The sequence below is a fragment of the Pristiophorus japonicus genome, chromosome 1 (assembly GCF_044704955.1).
Source record: "Pristiophorus japonicus isolate sPriJap1 chromosome 1, sPriJap1.hap1, whole genome shotgun sequence".
NCBI classification, from domain to species: Eukaryota; Metazoa; Chordata; class Chondrichthyes; family Pristiophoridae; genus Pristiophorus; species Pristiophorus japonicus.
The window spans coordinates 15,391,727-15,412,562 of NC_091977.1; the positions used below are offsets into that span (position 1 = coordinate 15,391,727).

Genomic DNA, 20,836 nt, shown 5'->3' on the forward strand with positions numbered 1-20,836 from the left:
CCTCCCCCCCTCCCCCCACTCCCCCCCCCTCCCTCCCCCACCTCCCCCACCCCCCCTCCCGTCCCTCCACTCCCCCCCCTCCCTCCCCCACTCCCCCCCCCCTCCCTCCCCCCTCCCCTCCCCTCCCTCTCCCCTTTCTCTTCTCTCCTCTCTCTCCTCCCTCTCCTCTCTCTCTCTCTCTCTCTCCCCTAAAATCTGTTCCAATCTGAAACTCTTCCAACTGACTAGAACTGGGGGCAAACTAAATGCCGAGAATTGCAATTTCTAAGATCGTCCATTCTAAACCAGTTGCTCCAAAAAAAAATAGGAGCAACTCAGGCCGAAACTTGACCTCTATATGGTTAGAGCTGCGAAACACCAAAGGGCAGAAAACGTTAGAGGGAGTTGTGTACAGACCACCAAACAGTAGTAGTGCGGTTGGGGATGGCATCAAACAGGAAATTAGGGACGCGTGCAATAAAGGTACAGCAGTTATCAAGGGTATAGACTGGGCTAACCAAACTGGTAGCAATACTGTGGAGAAGGATTTCCCTATATAAGGGATGGTTTTCGAGACCAATATGTCGAGGAACCAACTAGAGAGCAGGCCATCCTAGACTGGGTCTTGTGTAATGAGAGAGGATTAATTAGCAATCTTGTCGTGCGAGGCCCCTTGGGGGAAGAGTGACCATAATAGGGTAGAATTCTTCATTAAGATGGAGAGTGACCGTTAATTCAGAGACGTTAATTCAGAAACTTAGAAAATAGGTGCAGGAGTCGGCCAATCGGCCCTTCGAGCCTGCACCACCATTCAATAAGATCATGGCTGATCATTCCTTCAGTACCATTTTCCTGCTTTCTCTCCATACCCCTTGATCCCTTTAGTCGTAAGGGCTATATCTGACTCCCTTTGAATTATATCCAATGAACTGGCATCAACAATTCTCTGCGGCAGGGAATTCCACAGGTTAACAACTCTCTGAAGAAGTTTCTCCTCATCTCAGTCCTGAATGGCCTACCCCTCATCCTTCGACTGTGTCCCCTGTTTCTGCACTGCCCCAACATCGGGAACATTCTTCCCGCATCTAACCTGTCCAGTACCGTCAGAATCTTGTATGTTTCTATGAGATCCCCTCTCATCCTTCTAAACTCCAGTGTATAAAGGCCCAGTTGATCCAGTCTCTCCACATATGTCAGTCCAGCCATCCCTGGAATCTGTCTGGTAAACCTTCACTGCACTCCCTCAATAGCAAGTACATCCTTCCTCAGATTAGGAGACCAAAACTGAACACAATATTCCAGGTGAGGTCTCACCAAGGCCGTGTACAACTGCAGTAAGACCTTCCTGATCCTATACTCAAATCCCCTAGCTATGAAGGCCAGTATACCATTTGCCACCTTCACCGCCTGCTGTACCTGTATGCTAACTTTCAATGACTGATGAACCATGACATCCAGGTCTCATTGAACCTCCCCTTTACCTTATCCGCCGCCATTCAGATAATATTCTGCCTTTGTGTTTTTGCTCCCAAAGTGGATGACCTCACATTTATCCACTTTATACTGCATCTGCCATGCATTTGCCCATTCTCCTAACCTGTCCAAGTCACCCTGCAGCCTCTTAGCGTCCTCCTCACAGCTCACACCGCCACCCAGTTTAGTGTCATCTGCAAACTTGGAGTTATTACACTCAATTCTTTCATCTAAATCATTAATGTATATTGTAAAGTGCTGGGGTACCAGCACTCAGCCCTGCGGCACCCCACTAGTCACTGCCTGCCATTCTGAAAAGGACCCATTTATCCCGACTCTCTGCTTCCTGTCTGCCAACCAGTTCTCTATCCACGTCAGTATATTACTCCCAATACCATGTGCTTTCATTTTGAACACCAATCTCTTTTGTGGGACGTTGTCAAAAGCCTTTTGAAAGTCCAAATACACCACATCCACTGGTTCTCCTAGTTGCATCCTCAAAAAATTCCAGAAGGTTCCTCAAGCATGATTTCCCTTTCATAAATCCATGCTGACTTGGACCGATCCTGTCATTGCTTTCCAAATGCGCTGCTATTTCATCCTTAATGATTGATTCCAACATTTTCCCCACTACTGATGTCAGGCTAACCGGTCTATAATTACTCGTTTTCTCTCTTCCCTCCTTTTTTAAAAAGTGGTGTTACATTAGCTACCCTCCAGTCCATAGGAAGGAACTGATCCAGAGTCGATAGACTGCTGGAAAATAATAACCAATGCACCTACTATTTCTAGGGCCACTTCCTTCAGTACTCTGGGATCCAGACTATCAGGCCCTGGGGATTTATCAACCTTCAATCCCATCAATTTCGCTAACACAATTTCCTGCCTAATAAGGATATCTTTCAGTCCCTCCTTCTCGCTAGACCCTCGATCCCCGAGTATAATCGGAAGGTGAAGACAGAACCAAAGTATGTGTTCAATTGGTCTGCCATTTCTTTGTTCCCCATTATAAATTCACCTGAATCCAACTGCAAGGGACCTACGTTTGTCTTCACTAATCTTTTTCTCTTCACATATATATAGAAGCTTTTGCAGTCAGTTTTTATGTTCCCGGCAAGCTTCCTCGCGTACTCTATTTTCCCCCTCTTAATTAAACCCTTTGTCCTCCTCTGCTGAATTCTACATTTTTCCCAGTCCTCAGGTTTGCGGCTTTTCCTGGCCAATTTATATGCCTCTTCCTTGGATTTAACGCTATCCTTAATTTCCCTTGTTAGCCACGGTTGAGCCACCTTCCCCGTTTTATTTTTGCTCCGGACAGGGATGCACAATTGTTGAAGTTCATCCACGTGATCTTTAAATGTTTGCCATTGCCTATCCATCGTCAACCCTTTAAGTATCATTTGCCAGTCTATTCGAGCCAATTCATGCCTCATACCGTCGAAGTTACCTTTCCTTAAGTTCAGGACCCTAGTTTCTAAATTAACTGTGTCACACTCCATCTTAATAAAGAATTCTACCATATTATGGTCACTCTTCCCCAAGGGGCCTCGCACAACAAGATTGCTAATTAGTCCCTTCTCATTACACATCACCCAGTCGAGGATGGCCAGCTCTCTAGTTAGTTCCTCGACATATTGGTCTAGAAAACCATCCCTAATACACTCCAGGAAATCCTCCTCCACTGCATTGCCAACAGTTTGGTTAGCCCAGTCAATATGTAGACTACAGTCGCCCATGATAACTGTAGCATCTTTATTGCACACATCCCTTATTTCTTGTTTGATGCCACCCCCAATTTCACTACTACTGTTTGGTGGTCTGTACACAACTCACACTCGTGTTTTCTGCCCTTTGGTATTCCGCAGCTCCACCCATACCGATTCCATATCATCCAAGCTAATGCCCCTCCTTACTATTGCATTAATTTCCTCTTTAACCAGCAACACCACCGCGCCTCCTTTTCCTTTCTGTCTATGCTTCCTAAATGTTGAATACCCCTGGATATTGAGTTCCCAGCCTTGATCATCCCTGGAGCCATGTCTCCGTGATGCCAGTGACATCATATCCGTTAACTGCTATCTGCGCAGTTAATTTGTCCACCTTATTCCGAATTCTCCTCGCATTGAGGCACAGAGCCTTCAGGCTTGTCTTTTTAACACACTTTGCCCCTTTAGAATTTTGCTGTAACGTGGCTCTTTTTGTTTTTTGCCTTGGGTTTCTCTGCCCTCCACTTTGACTTTTCTCCTTTCTATCTTTTGCTTCTGCCTCCATTTTATTTCCCTCTGTCTCCCTGCATAGGTTCCCATTCCCCTGTCATATCAGTTTAACTCCTCCCCAACAGCACTAGCAAACACTCCCCCAGGACATTGGTTCCTGTCCTGCCCAGGTACAGATCGTCCGGTTTGTACTGGTCCCACCTCCCCCAGAACCGGTTCCAATGTCTCAGGAATTTATTCATCTGAGCTATCCTGCGATTCCTACTCTGACTAGCACGTGGCACTGTTAGCAATCCTGAGATTACTACTTTTTGAGGTCCTACTTTTTAATTTAGCTCCTAGCTCCCTAAATTCGTCTCGCAGGACCTCATACCATTTTTTACCTATATCGTTGGTACCTATATGCACTACAACAACTGGCTGTTCACCCTCCCTTTTCAGAATGTCCTGCACCCGCTCCGAGACATCCTTGACCCTTGCACCAGGGAGGCAACATACCATCCTGGAGTCTCGGTTGCGGCCGCAGAAACGCCTATCTATTCCCCTTAGAATCGAATCCCCTATCACTATAGCTCTCCCACTCTTTTTCCTGCCCTCCTGTGCAGCAGAGCCACCCACGGTGCCATGAACTTGGCTGCTGCTGCCCTCCCCTGATAAGTCATCCCCCTCAACAGTACCCAAAGTGGTGTATCTGTTTTGCAGGGGGATGACCACAGGGGACCCCTACACTACCTTCCTGTTGGTCACCCATTCCCTATCTGGCTGTGTACTCTTTACCTGCGGTAAGATCAACTCACTAAACGTGCTATTCACGACGTCCTCAGCATCGCGCATGCTCCAAAGTGAATCCACCCGCAGCTCCAGTGCCACAATGCGGTCTGTCAGGTGTTGCAGGCGGATGTGGAAGCGTCCCTGACTTCCCACATAGTACAGGAGCTAATCCAGAGTCCATGGAATGTTGGAACATGTGTCTGAGCTCTCCTGCCATGACTTAACCCCTAGATTAACTTAATTTGGCAACAACAATGCTAAATGTAACTTACTGATAAAGAAAAGAAAAAACTACTTACCAATCACTTACATCTTGGCTGAGAGGAAGCTTGCAGGGAACATAAAAACTGACTGCAAAAGCTTCGATATGTGAAAAGAAAAAGATTAATGAAGACTAATGTAGGTACCTTGCACTCAGAATCAGGTGAATTCATAATGGGGAGCAAGGAAATGGCAGACCAATTGAACAAATACTTGAATTCTGTCTTCACTAAGGAAGACACGAATAACCTCCCGAAAATACTAGGGGACCGAGAGTCTAGTGAGAAGGAGCAACTGAGGGAAATCCTTATTAGTAAGGGAATGGTGTTGGGGAAATTGATGAGATTGAAGGCCGATAAATCCCCAGGGCCTGATAGTCTGGATCCCAGAGTACTTAAGGAAGTGCCCCTAGAAATAGTGGATGCATTGATGGTCATGGACTCTGGATTAGTTCCAATGTATTGGAGGGTGGCTAATGTAACACCACTTTTTAAAAAAGGAGGGAGAGAGAAAACCGGCAATCATAGACCGGTTAGCCTGACATCGGTAGTGGGGAAAATGCTGGAGTAAATTATTAAAGATGTATTTGGAAAGCAATGACAGGATCGGTCCACGTCAGCGTGGATTTATGAAAGGGAAATCATGCTTGACAAATCTGCTAGAATTTTGAGGATGTAACTAGTAGAGTGGATAAGGGAGAACCAGTGGATGTGGTGTATTTGGACTTTGAAAAGGCTTTTGACAAGGTCCCACACAAGAGATTAGTGTGCAAAATTAAGGCACATGGTATTAGGGGTAATGTATTGACGTGGATAGAGAACTGGTTGGCAGACAGGAAGCAAAGAGTAGGAATAAACGGGTCCTTTACAGAATGGCAGGCAGTGACTAGTGGGGTACCGCAAGGTTCAGTGCTAGGACCCCAGCTATTTACAAGATATATTAATGATTTAGATGTAGGAATTGAATCTAATATCTCCAAGTTTGCAGATGACACTCAGCTGGGTGGCAGTGTGAGCTGTGAGGAGGATGCTAAGAGGCTGCAGGGTGACTTGGACAGGTTAGGTGAGTGTGCAAATGTATGGCAGATGCAGTATAATGTGGATAAGTGTGAGGTTATCCACTTTGGTGGCAAAAACAGGAAGGCAGATTATTATCTGAATGGTGACATTAGTAAAAGGGGAGGTGCAACAAGACCTGGGTGTCATGGTACATCAGTCATTGAAAGTAGGTGTGCATGTACAGCAGGCAGTAAAGAAAGCAAATGGCGTGCTGGCCTTCATAGCGAGAGGATTTAAGTATAGGAGCAGGGAGATCTTACTACAGTTGTACAGGGCCTTGGTGAGACCACACCTGGAATATTGTGTGCAGTTTTGGTCTCCTAATCTGAGTAAGGACATTCTTGCTATTGAGGGAGTGCAGCGAAGGTTCACCAGGTTGATTCCCAGGATGGCAGGACTGAAAGACTGGATCGACTCAGCTTATATTCACTGGAATTTAGAAGAATGAGAGGGGATCTCATAGAAGCATATAAAATTCTGACGGGATTGGACAGGTTAGATGCAGGAAGACTGTCCCGATGTTGGGGAAGTCCAGAACCAGTGGTCACAGACTAAGAATAAGGGGTAAGCCATCTAGGACTGAGATGAGGAGAAACTTTTTCATCCAGAGAATTGTGAACCTGTGGAATTCTCGACCGCAGAAAGTTGTTGAGGCCAGTTCGTTAGATATATTCAAAAGGGAGTTAGATGTGGCCCTTACGGCTAAAGGGATCAAGGGGTATGGAAAGAAGGCAGGAGTGGGGTACTGAAGTGCATGATCAGCCATGATCATATTGAATGGTGGTGCAGGCTCGAAGGGCCGAATGGCCTGCTCCTGAACCTATTTTCTATGTTTCTACGACACGGAGTTATAGGAAAAACTCTTCAACTGAACTGTTTGTTGCGAAGAGAACATCAAATACCTTTGAGTCATTACATGTGAAAGTGCTAATTAAAAAGAAAAGCTGATAGGCTTTGCATCATTACAGGCAAAAAGCAAATGTGCAATACAGCCTACAAGTCTAAATACATCCGTTCTATTACTTTCTGCCAGTTACTTAGACAGAGATGTTTGTTTATGCTTCACCAATCTTCTGGAATTTTTTGAGGATGTTTCCAGTATAGTGGACAAGGGAGAGCCAGTTGATATAGTGTATTTGGACTTTCAGAAGGCTTTTGACAAGGTCCCACACAAGAGATTAATGTGCAAAGTTAAAGCACATGGGATTGGGGGTAGTGTGCTGACATGGATTGAGAACTGGTTGGCAGACAGGAAGTAAAGAGTAGGAGTAAATGGGTACTTTTCAGAATGGCAGGCAGTGACTAGTGGGGTATTGCAAGATTCTGTGCTGGGGTCTCTGCTGTTTACATTGTACATTAATGATTTAGACGAGAGGATTAAATGTAGTATCTCCAAATTTGTGGATGACACTAAGTTGGGTGGCAGTGTGAGCTGCGAGGAGGATGCTATGAGGCTGCAGAGTGATTTGGATAGGTTAGTTAAGTGGGCAAATGCATGGCAGATGAAGTATAATGTGGATAAATGTGAGGTTATCCACTTTGGTTGTAAAAACAGAGAGACAGACTATTATCTGAATGGTGACAGATTAGGAAAAGGGAAGGTGCAACGAGACCTGGGTGTCATGGTACATCAGTCATTGAAGGTTGGCATGCAAGTACAGCAGGCGGTTAAGAAGGCAAAATGGCATGTTGGCCTTCATAGCGAGGGGATTTGAGTACAGGGGCAGGGAGGTGTTACTACAGTTTTACAGGGCCTTGGTAAGGCCACACCTGGAGTATTGTGTACAGTTTTGGTCTCCTAACTTGAGGAAGGACATTCTTGCCATTGAGGGAGTGCAGCGAAGGTTCACCAGACTGATTCCCGGGATGGCAGGACTGACATATCATGAAAGTCTGGATCAACTGGGCTTGTATTCACTAGAGCTCAGAAGAATGAGAGGGGATCTCATAGAAACGTTTAAAATTCTGACAGGTTTAGACAGGTTAGATGCAGGAAGAATGTTCCCAATGTTGGGGAAGTCCAGAACCAGGGGTCACAGTCTAAGGATAAGGGGTAAGCCATTTAGGACCGAGATGAGGTGAAGCTTCTTCACCCAGAGAGTGGTGAACCTGTGGAATTCTCTACCACAGAAAGTTGTTGAGGCCAATTCACTAAATATATTCAAAAAGGAATTAGATGTAGTCCGTACTACTCGGGGGATCAAGGGGTATGGCGAGAAAGCAGGAATGGGGTACTGAAGTTGCATGTTCAGCTATGAACTCATTGAATGGCGGTGCAGGCTCGAAGGGCCGAATGGCCTACTCCTGCACCTATTTTCTGTTTTCGAGAAATAATGCAGCTCACATCTTGCTTGCAATCTGACTCGAAAGTGAGAGAAGTCGTTCGGATGTCACTGGCTTTGCTAAGTATTTCCGTAACAGCTTTGCTAATCTTTCATGGACAGCAACATGTTTTGACCATTGTCGAGGATAATCTTCCATGTTGATATCTGGTTCAACTTTATTCCGATCCTTATTTACACTGTTATTATTATTAATAGTTGTATTACTGTCTGCATCCTCGCCGTCCTATTGAACCCTGAGCTGAGCTTCCAACCACATAATCTCCATTAGCAACGCTGCCCACTCCACCTCGGTGATATAACCTGTATCCGCCCCACCCTCAGCCTATCTGCTGCTGAAATCCTCGTCCATGCTTTTATAACAACCTGACTCAACTATTGCAGTGCTCTCCTGGACGGCCTCCCTTCTTCCACTTTCCTTAAACTTGAGCTCATCCAAAGCTCTGCTGCCAACTCTCACCAAGTCCTGCTCACCCATCACCCCTGTGCTCGCTGACCGCCATTTGGCTCCAGGACCACCAATGCCTCAAATTTAAAATTCTCCTAGTGTTCAAATCCCTCCATGGCCTCACCCCTCCCTATTTCTGTAACCTCTTCCAGCCCCACAACCCTCCGTGAACTCTACTTCCGACTTCCTTCGCCCCACCATTGGCGGCCGTGCCTTCAGCTATGGAATCCCCCCAATCCCCCCCCCCCCGTTCAACCTCTCTTTCTTCCCCCCCCCCCCCCCCCCCCCCGTTCAACCTCCCCGCTCAACCTCTTCCCCACCCCGTTCAACCTCTCTTCCCCCCCCCCCCCCCCGTTCAACCTCTCTTTTCCACCCCCGTTCAACCTCCCCGCTCAACCTCTTCCCCACCCCCATTCAACCTCTCTTTTCTCCCCCCCCCCCCCCCCCCGTTCAACCTCCCCGCTCAACCTCTCTTCCCCCCCCCCCCCCCCCGTTCAACCTCCCCGCTCAACCTCTTCCCCACCCCGTTCAACCTCTCTTCCCCCCCCCCCCCCGTTCAACCTCTCTTTTCCACCCCCCGTTCAACCTCCCCGCTCAACCTCTTCCCCACCCCCATTCAACCTCTCTTTTCTCCCCCCCCCCCCCCCCCCGTTCAACCTCCCCGCTCAACCTCTCTTCCCCCCCCCCCCCCCCCCGTTCAACCTCTCCGCGCGCCCGCCCCCCCCCTCCCTCGCTGAACCTCTCTGCCCCCCCCTCTCCGCCCTCCCCTCGTTCAACCTCTCCGCCCTCCCCCCCCCCCCCCTCCTTTAAGGCGCTCCTAAAAACCTACCTCTTTGACCAAGTTTTTTGTTTTGACATATTATTTGGCTCAATTTCAATTTTTATTTACTGATTACACTACTGTGAAGCACCTTTGGATATTCTACTATGTTTAAAGGCGCTATATAAATGCAATTTGTTGCTGTATCCAACCTTTAAATCCAATACCACTAAGTGAAGGATAATTTTATTTTTCTGGCGGTTCAGCTTCTGTAGTTTGCGGACCAGATTGCTGGTCTTGTGATCTTTCTGATAACAGTAAGGTAAGAATTAACTTCTACACGTCATTCCCTCTGCTTTTGGAAGGCCCTTCGGATTCTGGAACCTTGTGTCCAATGCTGTCACCATCTTTAACCATGGGTGATTGGTAACCACGAGTTTCTATTTTTTTTTTAATTCACTGGTCAGCTCTCTTCGTTCTACTTTCATGTTTAGCTCTCTGCTTTTTAACAATGTGTCTCTCTGCTCTGCTCTGGCACATCCAGACTCTCTGCACCATCCAACCCAAAGTGGCGTCTTCCAGTCTGACCAGCTGACACAAAGTGACTCCCTCTTGTCCTCCCAGCCATCCAAGTGGCAAGTGCAATATCTCCCCGCTCGACGGGCTTGGTGTTTTTTTTTATAATCGCCTCTCCCTACACTTCCCGTCACTACGGGTTGGACGGCTAGAAAGCAGTGGTGACGAGGATTAATTCAGGTTTGAGAATTGGAAAAATTATTTCCAAAAAAATCTGGAAATAAAAGGCTCGTGTCAGTAAAAGTGACTGTGACACTCTCGGATTGTTATGAAAACACAACCAGTTCGCTCGTGTTCTTTTAGTGAATGAAACCTGCCGTCTATACCCGGTCTGGTCTATACGTGACGCCAGTCCCATGCCCTTTGAGGTGGTCCAGCAAGCACCTCGATTACATCAAACTCGGGGCAACTGGGGATCGGCATCATCTGTCAGACTTTCCTGTGACCCCAACATTCCAAGAATGACCTTTTTTTTTTTTAGTAACCTGAATTAATTTTATTCCTAATTCGTAACAAAGATTTGAATATTTTCCTTTGTTTTTGCAATCCTCTATTATCTCCGTAACTTCCACAGTTGATGCTTATAGACATTAATTGCCCCCAAAACTTTAATGCATTCATCGCAGAAGTCAACGGCAATCAATTGAGGGCCTTCATTTTATTTTGATTTATTCGCCACCCGATTGTTTTAAAATTGCTTTCAGTATCCTTTGTAAAGGCCGTTCATGCGGTGGCCCAGATATCACTTCCATTTTCATCATTTCAGAAAAGCTGACATCTGGAGACATTGGGCTCAATTTTCTCCAGTTATCTGCGCCGTTTTTTTTGGTGCCCGCCACTTTTTTTGGCGTAAATTTAAAATATCCAAGTTTCCCCAAAGTTTCTGCGCCAGCATAACTCAATTTCAATTTTTTTAGGTTAGTATTTTTTTGCATCAACCTGATGTCTGCACAAGTTTTTCAGATTTCTGCAAGTTTAGCCAACTTACATTTTTCCCAGCACGGTGTATGTGATCACTCCCAAAAATCTTCTGGGCACTTAAAAAAAACAGCGCACATTAAAAAAATCAGCACAGAACGATGCCATTGTTTTTATGCAAAATTTTGGAGGGGGAATCGAGAAGATAAACAATATACATCATGAAGCTTAAGTTTTTCAAACTCAAAACGGAGACAATGGAAGTCTAATACAATTATTTATTTTTGGATTTTTTTTCCCCAAAGTGCCACGCCACGACCTAACGTCTCCTCACTGGGCTCGAGGTTCGGAGCGCCGGCTGGCAGAATCGATCCCTCGCCCGGACATGGGATCGGGGCTCAGCTTCAAAAGAAGCCCGGGGGTGGCGCGGGGCGGGGGGGGAGGGGTGGATGTTTGCCGAGCCCCTGTGTCCGGGCGAGGGAGCGATTCTGCCGGCCGACCCTCGAGCCTGATGAGAAGATGTTCGGTTGGTGGTGGGGCTGGTACTTTGAAACAAATCGAAAATTAAAGAATTGCATTAGATTCCGTTGCCCCAAAGGTCCTCATTTGAATGCCTAGCTCCCCGTTCTAAGCAAGCCTATTGTGCATGCACAGACCTGGGTGAGGTCCATACTAGGGCCGACGTTGGGGAGAGAGAGAACCAAGAAGCTTTAAATCCTTGTGCTGCTGTTTTGAGCTTCTTGCTCAAATGGGGGCAATACTGACAATGCCATTCCTCGGGCAAGCCTTCTGCATGATGGTGCTGCGGGGGATACGATCGATTCGACGTCATTGCATGAGGAACCTCAGAGCACGTAGGATGATGGGCAGGAGGCCTTATCCACCTCGAGTATATCGAGACAGGCATTCATACCTGCAGCTGACCAATGCAGACTGTGAGAAGGCTGCGTTTCTACAAAGAAGTTGTAACTGAGACCTATGAGTTAGTAAAAGCAGACCTGCAACCTCGAAGCGTCAGGAGGACTGCTTTGTCAGTTGAAGTGAAGGTTGCAGCTGCACTTTCATTCTATGCATCTGGATCATTCCAGGCCACAACTGGGGATGTGTGCGCCATTTCTCAACATGCAACACACATCTGCATTCAGCAGGTGACTGCTGCACTCTATGCCCAGAGGAATGACTACATAAAGTTCCTCATGACCACCCAGGCAATGCGTGACAGGGCTGTGGGCTTCTCCAGGATTGTTGGCCTCCCAAAGGTACAGGGCTGCATTGATTGTACCCACATCGCCTTGCAAGCACCTTTGGAGGATTCCGAGATGTTCAGAAACATAAAAGCCTTCCATTCTGTGAATGTGCAACTCATTCATCCTACGCGAGAGCGCTACATCTGCCATGTTTCAGCAGCAGCCAGAAGGACAGAGTTAGCTGCTGGGAGACAAAGGGTACGGCCTCGCCACCTGGCTCATGACGCCCCTACGCGTAACCTGGAAGGAAGCTGACCGGGAATACAACATGTCGCACATTGCGACGCGCAGCATCATGAAGAGGACCATTGGCATCTTGAAACAGCATCTGGATCATTCCAGCGGCTACTTGCAATACTCCCCTGAGATTGTCGGTCAGTTCACTGTTGTGTGCTGCATGCTGCATAACTTAGCCATCATGAGGCAGCAGCAGCTGGTAATCGAAGACCCACCTGAGGTGAGAGTGGCTGCTGATGATGATGAGGAGGAAGATGACGAGGAGGAGGAAGCCATGCAACTACCTGAACCCAGAGCACCACGGCGGAGGAGAGCGGGCCATCGCGCCCTTTTAACGATTGCTCGAGCCTTGCACCAGCAGCTTATCTGTGAACGCTTTGCTGCCTGAAGGCTCAGTGGCAACTATTCCAAATGGACCATGTTTACTGTTTGGACCTGTTCCGTAATGTTGTGTTGTGTTAATGGAACAAATAATGGAAATGATTCAGTTATAATTTAAAATATATTTTTTTCAAAAGTTTAACACTTGTTTGTACTTAACTTTAATAAAAAAATATTCTTGTATCAAACTTTAAAGTATTCAGTTAAGCTCACTTACAAACTTTTAAACTTGTAAATTTGCATAACTTACAAAAAACTTTTCATTTGAGAACAGTTACAACAGTAACAACAATGATAGCAGCAGCAACGAAAGGCTGCGCCCATCTCTCCTCCACCTTTTTCTAAGGCCGCCCGCTGCGCTTGGTCTTGGTGACTCCACCCCTGCCCGCAGGCGGAGGCGCAGCGTTTCTCGGGTTAGTACCAAGCTTATTCTTTCGAGCATCTCTGGTAATGCGCACTTCTTGAGGGTAGGGCGTGGGCCAGCGGTAATGAGGAAGGCCTGGCTTGGGCCTCTTCAGAGGCTGGTCTGTGGATTGGAGTGGGAGTGGCAGTTGATTCTGTCAATGGCCGCGGGGTCTCGGCATGTTCCCTTATTGCAGCAGTTAACTCCGACATTCCCTCCCTAGTGCCCTGACATTGTCTTAACTACCTGTGATATTCCCTCACAATGTGGTTGCACGAGGATCAGCTGCCTGCGACATTCCCTCCCTCATGTGCCCAGACAGTGTTCCCATTTCTCGTGAGTGTGTTGTTACTTCTCCCGACAGTCCCAATACCTCATCACCCACCCCACTGATGGTGTCCAGGAGTGATCGTGTAAGGTCAGTGCTCTCCCCGGTCAGTGCTCTCCCCACTCATTGCCATCATCTGAACCACATCTGTTACACTCTGCACCTCAGGAGAGCGCTGTCGAGCTCTCCTTCCCCTCCTCACCCTCGGTGTGGCTTGCTACATCTCAATGGGACCCACAGCCTCGGATGGTGGGCCCTGGGTGTGCCTCGCCTCATCCCACTGGGACCCGCAGCCTGGGATGGTGGGCCCTGTGTGCGCCTCGTTGCACCCCACTGGAATCCTCAGCCTCAGACTGTGAGAAACCACGGAATGTCCCAACACTATCCCCACTCAGGAAAGGGCCTGGCACCTCAATGGGTAGCATCTGCACCTCCTCCAGATTGAGTACAACAGTGGGGGCTTCATCCATTCCCTGCCCCACCCCCTCACCCCCATGCTCTTGGTCTGGAAGGTGGGATTGGGAGATGTTTTCCTCTTCAGGCTCGTGTGCATCAGCTTCACCCTCTCCCTCGAGTGTGGGCCCAACTTGTGCAGTGGTGGCTGCAGGACCCATCAAAGCAGCGACCCTCTCTCCCAAGGGTGTCAGTGGCTGCAGATTTGCCGGGCTGCCTCCTGTTCGAGTTCTTTCCCTTTTGTTGCGTGCCACCTTCCTCTGCAAAGATGAAAATATAACTTTTTAGAGAGGGTGTCTTTCTGCTGAGTGGGACATATACAGATGGTCACATTTACAATTGCAATTCCAGTGAATGTGAAAATATTACTTACACTAACTATTTGACCACGGTCCTGCCACTCTTTACACTGGCCTCCAGACCTCGGGATGGTCACCATTGCACAGTAATCTTGTGCAAATTGGTTCCAGCGTTTCCTTATTTCTTTTGGTGAAACTTTTATGTGACCTCTGCTGGTGTCCAGCTCGTGCCATCTGGCCTCAATTACAGTAACTAGTGCCTCCACATCATCCTGTGAGAAATTCTTGGTCCTTGAGCCGCGTTGCATTTTGTAATTGCAGCTCCGATTTTTCCAATGAGAACTAAAGTGCTCACACACAACTGGCTCTTTAAAAATGGTTGAATACAGACCGGGAGTTGCAGGTCACAGGAATGTGGGAAGGGAGGACCTTGAGACAATCACTATCACGAGGGGGATAGTGCTGGACAGGCTAATGGGACTCAAGGTAGACAAGTCCCCTGGGCCTGATGAAATGCATCCTAGGGTATTAAAAGAGATGACGGAAGTTATAGCAGATGCACTCGTTATAATCTACCAAAATTCTCTGGACTCTGGGGAGGTACCAGCGGATTGGAAAGCAGCTAATGTAACGCCTCTGTTTAAAAAAGGGGGCAGACAAAAGGCAGGTAACTAGGCCGGTTAGTTTAACATCTGTAGTGGGGAAAATGCTTGAAACTATCATTAAGGAAGAAATAGCGGGACATCTAGATAGGAATAGTGCAATCAAGCAGGCGCAGCATGGATTCATGAAGGGGAAATCATGTTTAACTAATTTACTAGAATTCTTTGAGGATATAACAAGCATGGTGGATAGAGGTGTATCGATGGATGTGGTGTATTTAGATTTCCAAAAGGTATTCGATAAGATGCCACACAAAAGGTTACTGCAGAAGATAGAGGTACGCGGAGTCAGAGGAAATGTATTAGCATGGATCGAGAATTGGCTGGCTAACAAAAAGCAGACAGTCGGGATAAATGGGTCCTTTTCGGGTTGGAAATCGGTGGTTAGTGGTGTGCCACAGGGATTGGTGCTGGGACCACAACTGTTTACAATATACATAGATGACCTGGAAGAGGGGACGGAGTGTAGTGTAACAAAATTTGCAGATGACACAAAGATTAGTGGGAAAGTGGGTTGTGTAGAGGACACAGAGAGACTGCAAAGAGATTTGGATAGGTTAAGCGAATGGGCTGAGGTTTGGCAGATGGAATACAATGTCGGAAAGTGTGAGGTCATCCACCTTGGGGGAAAAAAAACAGTAAAAGGGAATATTATTTGAATGGGGAGAAATTACAACATGCTGTGGTGCAGAGGGACCTGGGGGTCCTTGTACATGAATCCCAAAAAGTTAGTTTACAGGTGCAGCAGGTAATCAGGAAGGTGAATGGAATGTTGGCCTTCATTGCGAGAGGGATGGAGTACAAAAGCAGGGAGGTCCTGCTGCAACTGTATAGGGTATTGGTAAGGCCGCACCTGGAGTACTGCGTGCAGTTTTGGTCACCTTCCTTGAGGAAGGATATACTGGCTTTGGAGGGGGTACAGAGACGATTCACTAGGCTGATTCCGGAGATGGGGGGCTTACCTTATGATGATAGGTTGAGTAGACTGGGTCTTTACTCGTTGGAGTTTAGAAGGATGAGGGGTGATCTTATAAAAACATTTAAAATCATGAAAGGGATAGACAGGATAGAGGCAGAGAGGTTGTTTCCACTGGTAGGAGAGGCTAGAACTAGGGGGCACAGCCTCAAAATACGGGGGAGCCAATTTAAAACTGAGTTGAGAAGGAATTTCTTCTCCCAGAGGGTTGTGAATCTGTGGAATTCTCTGCCGAAGGAAGCAGTTGAGACTAGCTCATTGAATGTATTCAAGTCACAGATAGATAGATTTTTAACCAATAAGGGAATTAAGGGTTACGGGGAGAGGGCGGGTAAGTGGAGCTGAGTCCACGGCCAGATCAGCCATGATCTTATTGAATGGCGGAGCAGGCTCGAGGGGCTAGATGGCCTACTCCTGTTCCTAATTCTTATGTTCTTATGGGAGCTGTACTGGGCATGTCATCATAAGCGGTCCCTCGAATGAGGATGACTTGCTTCCACAAGAGTTCACAGATGTTTCAATAAAGGACCTGATGTTCCAGTCCTGAACTCCGATTGAGGGGATGAAAGATCCCTGTGTGTGGATTTTTTTTTAATGTGTGGTGACAGTTGCACATCAGCCACTACATGTGAGCCCATATCAGTCGCGTAAAAAATGTCTCTTTTTTTTCGCGCATTCGCGAAAGGGGGGGGAGGGCATTGTTTTTTCGGCGCAGACATCAGGCTCCATCCCCCCCAAGCTAAAGGTCAGGCTGCGCGGAGCCAATTTAAAAAAAAAAACGGGCGAAACTTACAAGTTACTTTTTTGCAGTAGTCGGGGCCAAAAGAACAGGTGTAACTCTTGCAATACGGCAAATAATGGCATTGAGGAAAATTGAGTCCATTATAGTGACATTTCCGAGGTTCTGCTCAAGCAGAGAAAGAAAAACTTGTATTTATATTGTACTTTTCATCAAGGGCCACCCCAGAGCGCTTCGCAGCCAATTAAGTACTTTTGAAGTGTAGTCAGTGTTATAATGTAGGTAAATGTGCCAGCTAAATTGTGCACAGCAAAGCCTAACATCTTATTGTAGTGAGATAAGTGACCGGATAATCTGCTTTTACTGGTGTTAGCTGAGGGACAATTCCTTTGTCTTCTTCGGATAGTGCCAAGGGATCATATACGCCCTTGGTTTAAAGCCTCATCGAAAAGGCAGCACTTCAGGATAATGCAGCCCTGAAGTGTTAGCCTAGATTATGTGCTCAAGTCTCTGGAGTGGGCTTTGAGCCCACAACCACCTGACTCTGAGGCAAGAGTGCTGCTACTGAACCAAGCCGGACACTCGAAGGTTGTAAGCCAACACTTTTTACAGAGTCAGAGTGAACAGAGCTGGACTATCATTTTTGGACCCTGTTTAAACAGCATTTTTTTTCCTCTTAGATGGCAATGAAGACCAAACAGCGCATGCTGAAAGAGGACTGGGAGTTCTTCAAACAGCGGCGGTTATTGGAAGAGCAGGTACAATGGCAGTCTCGGCTATCGTATATATGAATAATGTGAAATTAATGTTTTGACGTTGTGGACTGTCCAGGACAAAGGGACATAACCTTACATTTGGAGCTAGGCTGTTCAGGGGTGGTATCGGGAAACATTTTTCCACACAAAGGATAATGGAAATCTGGAACTGTTGAGGCTGGGGGTCAATTTGACATTTCAAAACTAACATTAATAGATTTTTGATAGGCAAGGGTTACAGAATCAAGGAGTTAAGATCAGCCATGATCTCATTGAATGGTGGAACAGGCTCAAGGGGCTGAATGGCCTCCTCCTGTTCCTATGTCACTAGGCATCTCCAGCTAGGTTCCGTTGATAGTTAAATCAATCCCCTGGTGTCAGCTGAAGAATTTGAACGTGCAACCAGCAAAGCACCTGAAGCTCTAGCAACAAGACTTGTCCGATTTTAAAGAGAATGTGCTCTTATCTGGAGAGAGAATGGGTGATCATATTGAAGTAAATAGAATATTAAATTCATTGTTGGCTTTGCTCGGTTATTAGCGCTGTCAGAAAATGATGGATTCTAGCTCCACACCAGGACTTGAGCATCTATAACCTAGTCTTGTCACTTCAGCGCACCACTGAAGGAGTGCTGCATCATCGAAGCTTCTCTATATTGATAGATATATGCGGCGTTCCCATCTTTCTGTTCAAGGGGTTGTAAAGTGAAGAAACAGCATAGGGAGGAGGCCTTTCAGCCCATCAGTGAGTGTAGCAGCTCCTCTTTCAATCCATTTACCTGCCCTTTCCCCATACCCCATTAAATATTGCTTTCAAGTATTTGTCCATCTCCTTTATAAAAGCAGTTATGTATTCTGTTTCCACTGCTGTTTCTGGTGGGGCCTTCCATGTCGAGAATTTTTTTTTTCCTATTGCCTCCCTTTATACTTGAGGTGATATTTAAATTTATGCCGTGCAGTTAGGGACTCGACCAGTGGAAATAGTTTTTCTTGGTTTACTTCATCAAAACCTCTCATCATTTTGCGGACCGTTATCAGATTTCTTCTTGGCCATCTTCATTCTACTGAAAATACTCCCTGTTTCTCTAATTTCTCCTCATAAGCCTCTAGTCCCTGATACCGTCTTAGTGAATCTCTTCTACACAGGAACGTTAGCATCGTGGTCATGTTACTGAACTAATGATCCAGAGACATGAGTTTAAATCCCACCACGGCAGCTGGGGGATTTAAATTCAGTTAATTCAATAACTCTGGAATAAAAAGTATGAGTAATGGTGACCATGAGACTATCGATTGTCGTACAATCCCATCTGGTTCACTAATATCCTTTAGGGCAGGAGATCTGCTGTCCTTGCCTGATCTGGCCGATATGTGACTCCAGACCCACAGCAATGTGGTTGACTCTTAACTGTCCTCTGAAATGGCCTAGCACTCAGTTGTAACAAACTGCTACAGAAAACAATATTAAGACTAAAACTGGCCGGTCCACCCGGCATCAACCTCGGCACCGGCTTCGCACACGACAACAGCGCACCCAGCCCAGTAGACCCTGCAAAGTCCTCCTCACCAACATCTGGGCACCTGTAAAAAGAATTGGGAGAGCTGTCCCACAGACTAGTCAAGCATCAGCCTGACATAATCATATTCACAGAATCATCACTTTCAGCCAATGTCCCAGACTCCTCCATTCCTATCTGTGGGTATGTCCTGTCCCCCTGGCAGGACAGACCCACCAGAGGTGGGCGCATGGTAGTACACAGTCAGGAGCGAGTGTCCTTGGGAGTCCTCAACATTGACACCAGACCCCATGGAGTCTCATGGCTTCAGGTCAAGCATGGGCAAGGAAACCTGGTGATTGCCACCTCCCACCCTACCTCAGCTGATGAATCAGTACTCCTCCATGTTGAAAACTACTTGGAAGAAGCACTGAGAGTAGCAAGGGCACAGAGTGTACTCTGGATGGGGGACTTCAATGTCCATCACCAAGAGTGGCTCGATAGCACCACTACTGACGGAGCTGGCCGAGTCCCGAAGGATATAGCTGCCAGACTGGGCCTGCGGCAGGTGGTGAGAGAACCAACATGAGGGAAAAACCTACTTGACCTCGTCCTCACCAATCTACCTATCGCAGATGCATCTGTCCATCAAAGTATTGATAGCAGTGACCACTGCACAGTCCTTGTGGAGACGAAATCCCGTCTTCGCAGAGGACACCCTCCACTGCACTGTGTGGCACTACCACCGTGCTAAATGTGATAGATTCAGAACAAATCTAGCAGCACAAAACTGGGCAACCATGAGGTGCTGTGGGCCATCAGCAGCAGCAGAATTGTATTCCACCACGATGTAACTTCATGACCCAGCATATCTCTCACTCTACCGTTACTATCAAGCCAGGAGACCAACTCTGGTTCAATGAAGAGTGCAGAAGAGCATGCCAGGAGCAGTGCCAGGTGTACGTAAAAATGAGGTACCAACCTGGGGAAGCTGCAAAACAGGATTCCATGCATGCTAGACAGCGGAAGCAGCATGGACCATGATGTTGGAGTCCATTATTAAAGAAGCAGTAGCAGGACATTTGGGAAAGCAACTTTCGGTCAGGCAGAGTCAGCATGAATTTATGAAGAGGAAGTCATGTTTGACAAATTTGCTGGAGTTCTTTGAGGATGTAACGAACAGGGTGGATAAAGGGGAACCAGTGGATATGGTACATTTGGACTTCCAGAAGGCATTTGCCAAGGTGCCACATTTTACTGCACAAGATAAAGTTCACAGGGCTGGGGGTAATATATTAGCATGGATAGAGGATTGGCTAACGAACAGAAAACAGAAAGAATGGTTCATTCTCGGTTTGGCAATCAGTAACCAGTAGGGTGCCGCAGGGATCAGTGCTGGAACTCCAACTATTTACAATCTATATTAACGACTTGGAAGAAGGGACCGAGTTTAACATAGCCAAGTTTGCTGACGATACAAAGATGGGAGGAAAAGCAATGTGTGAGGAGAACACAAAAAATCTGCAAAAGGACATAGACAGGCTCAGTGAGTGGTCAAACATTTGGCAGATGGAGTATAATGTTGGAAAGTGTGAGGTCATGCACTTAGTAGAAAAAATCAAAGAGCAAGTTATTATTTAAATGGAGAAAGATTGCAAAGTGCTGCAATACAGCGGGATCTGGGGTTACTTCTGCATGCAGGTACAACAAGTGATCAGGAAGGCCAATTAAATCTTGGCCTTTATTGCAAAGGGGAATGGAGTATAAAAGCAGGGAAGTCTTGCTACAGTTGTACAGAGTATTGGTGAGGCCACACCTGGAATACTGTGTGCAGTTTTGGTTTCCATATTTACAAAAGGATATACTTGCTTTGGAGGCAGTTCAGGGAAGGTTCACAAAGTTGATTCCAGAGATGACTTATGAGGAAAGGTTGAGTAGGTTGGGCCTCTACTCATTGGAATTCAGAAGAATAAGAGGTGATCTTATCGAAACGTATAAGATTATGAGGGGGCTTGAAGGGGTGAATGCAGAGAGGATGTTTTCACTGATGGGGGAGACT

General features: G+C 46.8%; 1 protein-coding gene across 1 annotated transcript in view; it reads left to right on the forward strand.

Moving 5' to 3' along the window:
- Positions 1–20,836, forward strand: part of fam193a (family with sequence similarity 193 member A) — a 292,373-nt gene that overhangs the window by 209,752 nt on the left and 61,785 nt on the right. The window contains exon 7 of the mRNA XM_070877089.1: positions 17,208–17,285. Coding sequence (XP_070733190.1) covers positions 17,208–17,285 — 78 coding nt within the window. The remainder of the gene's footprint in view (positions 1–17,207; positions 17,286–20,836) is intronic.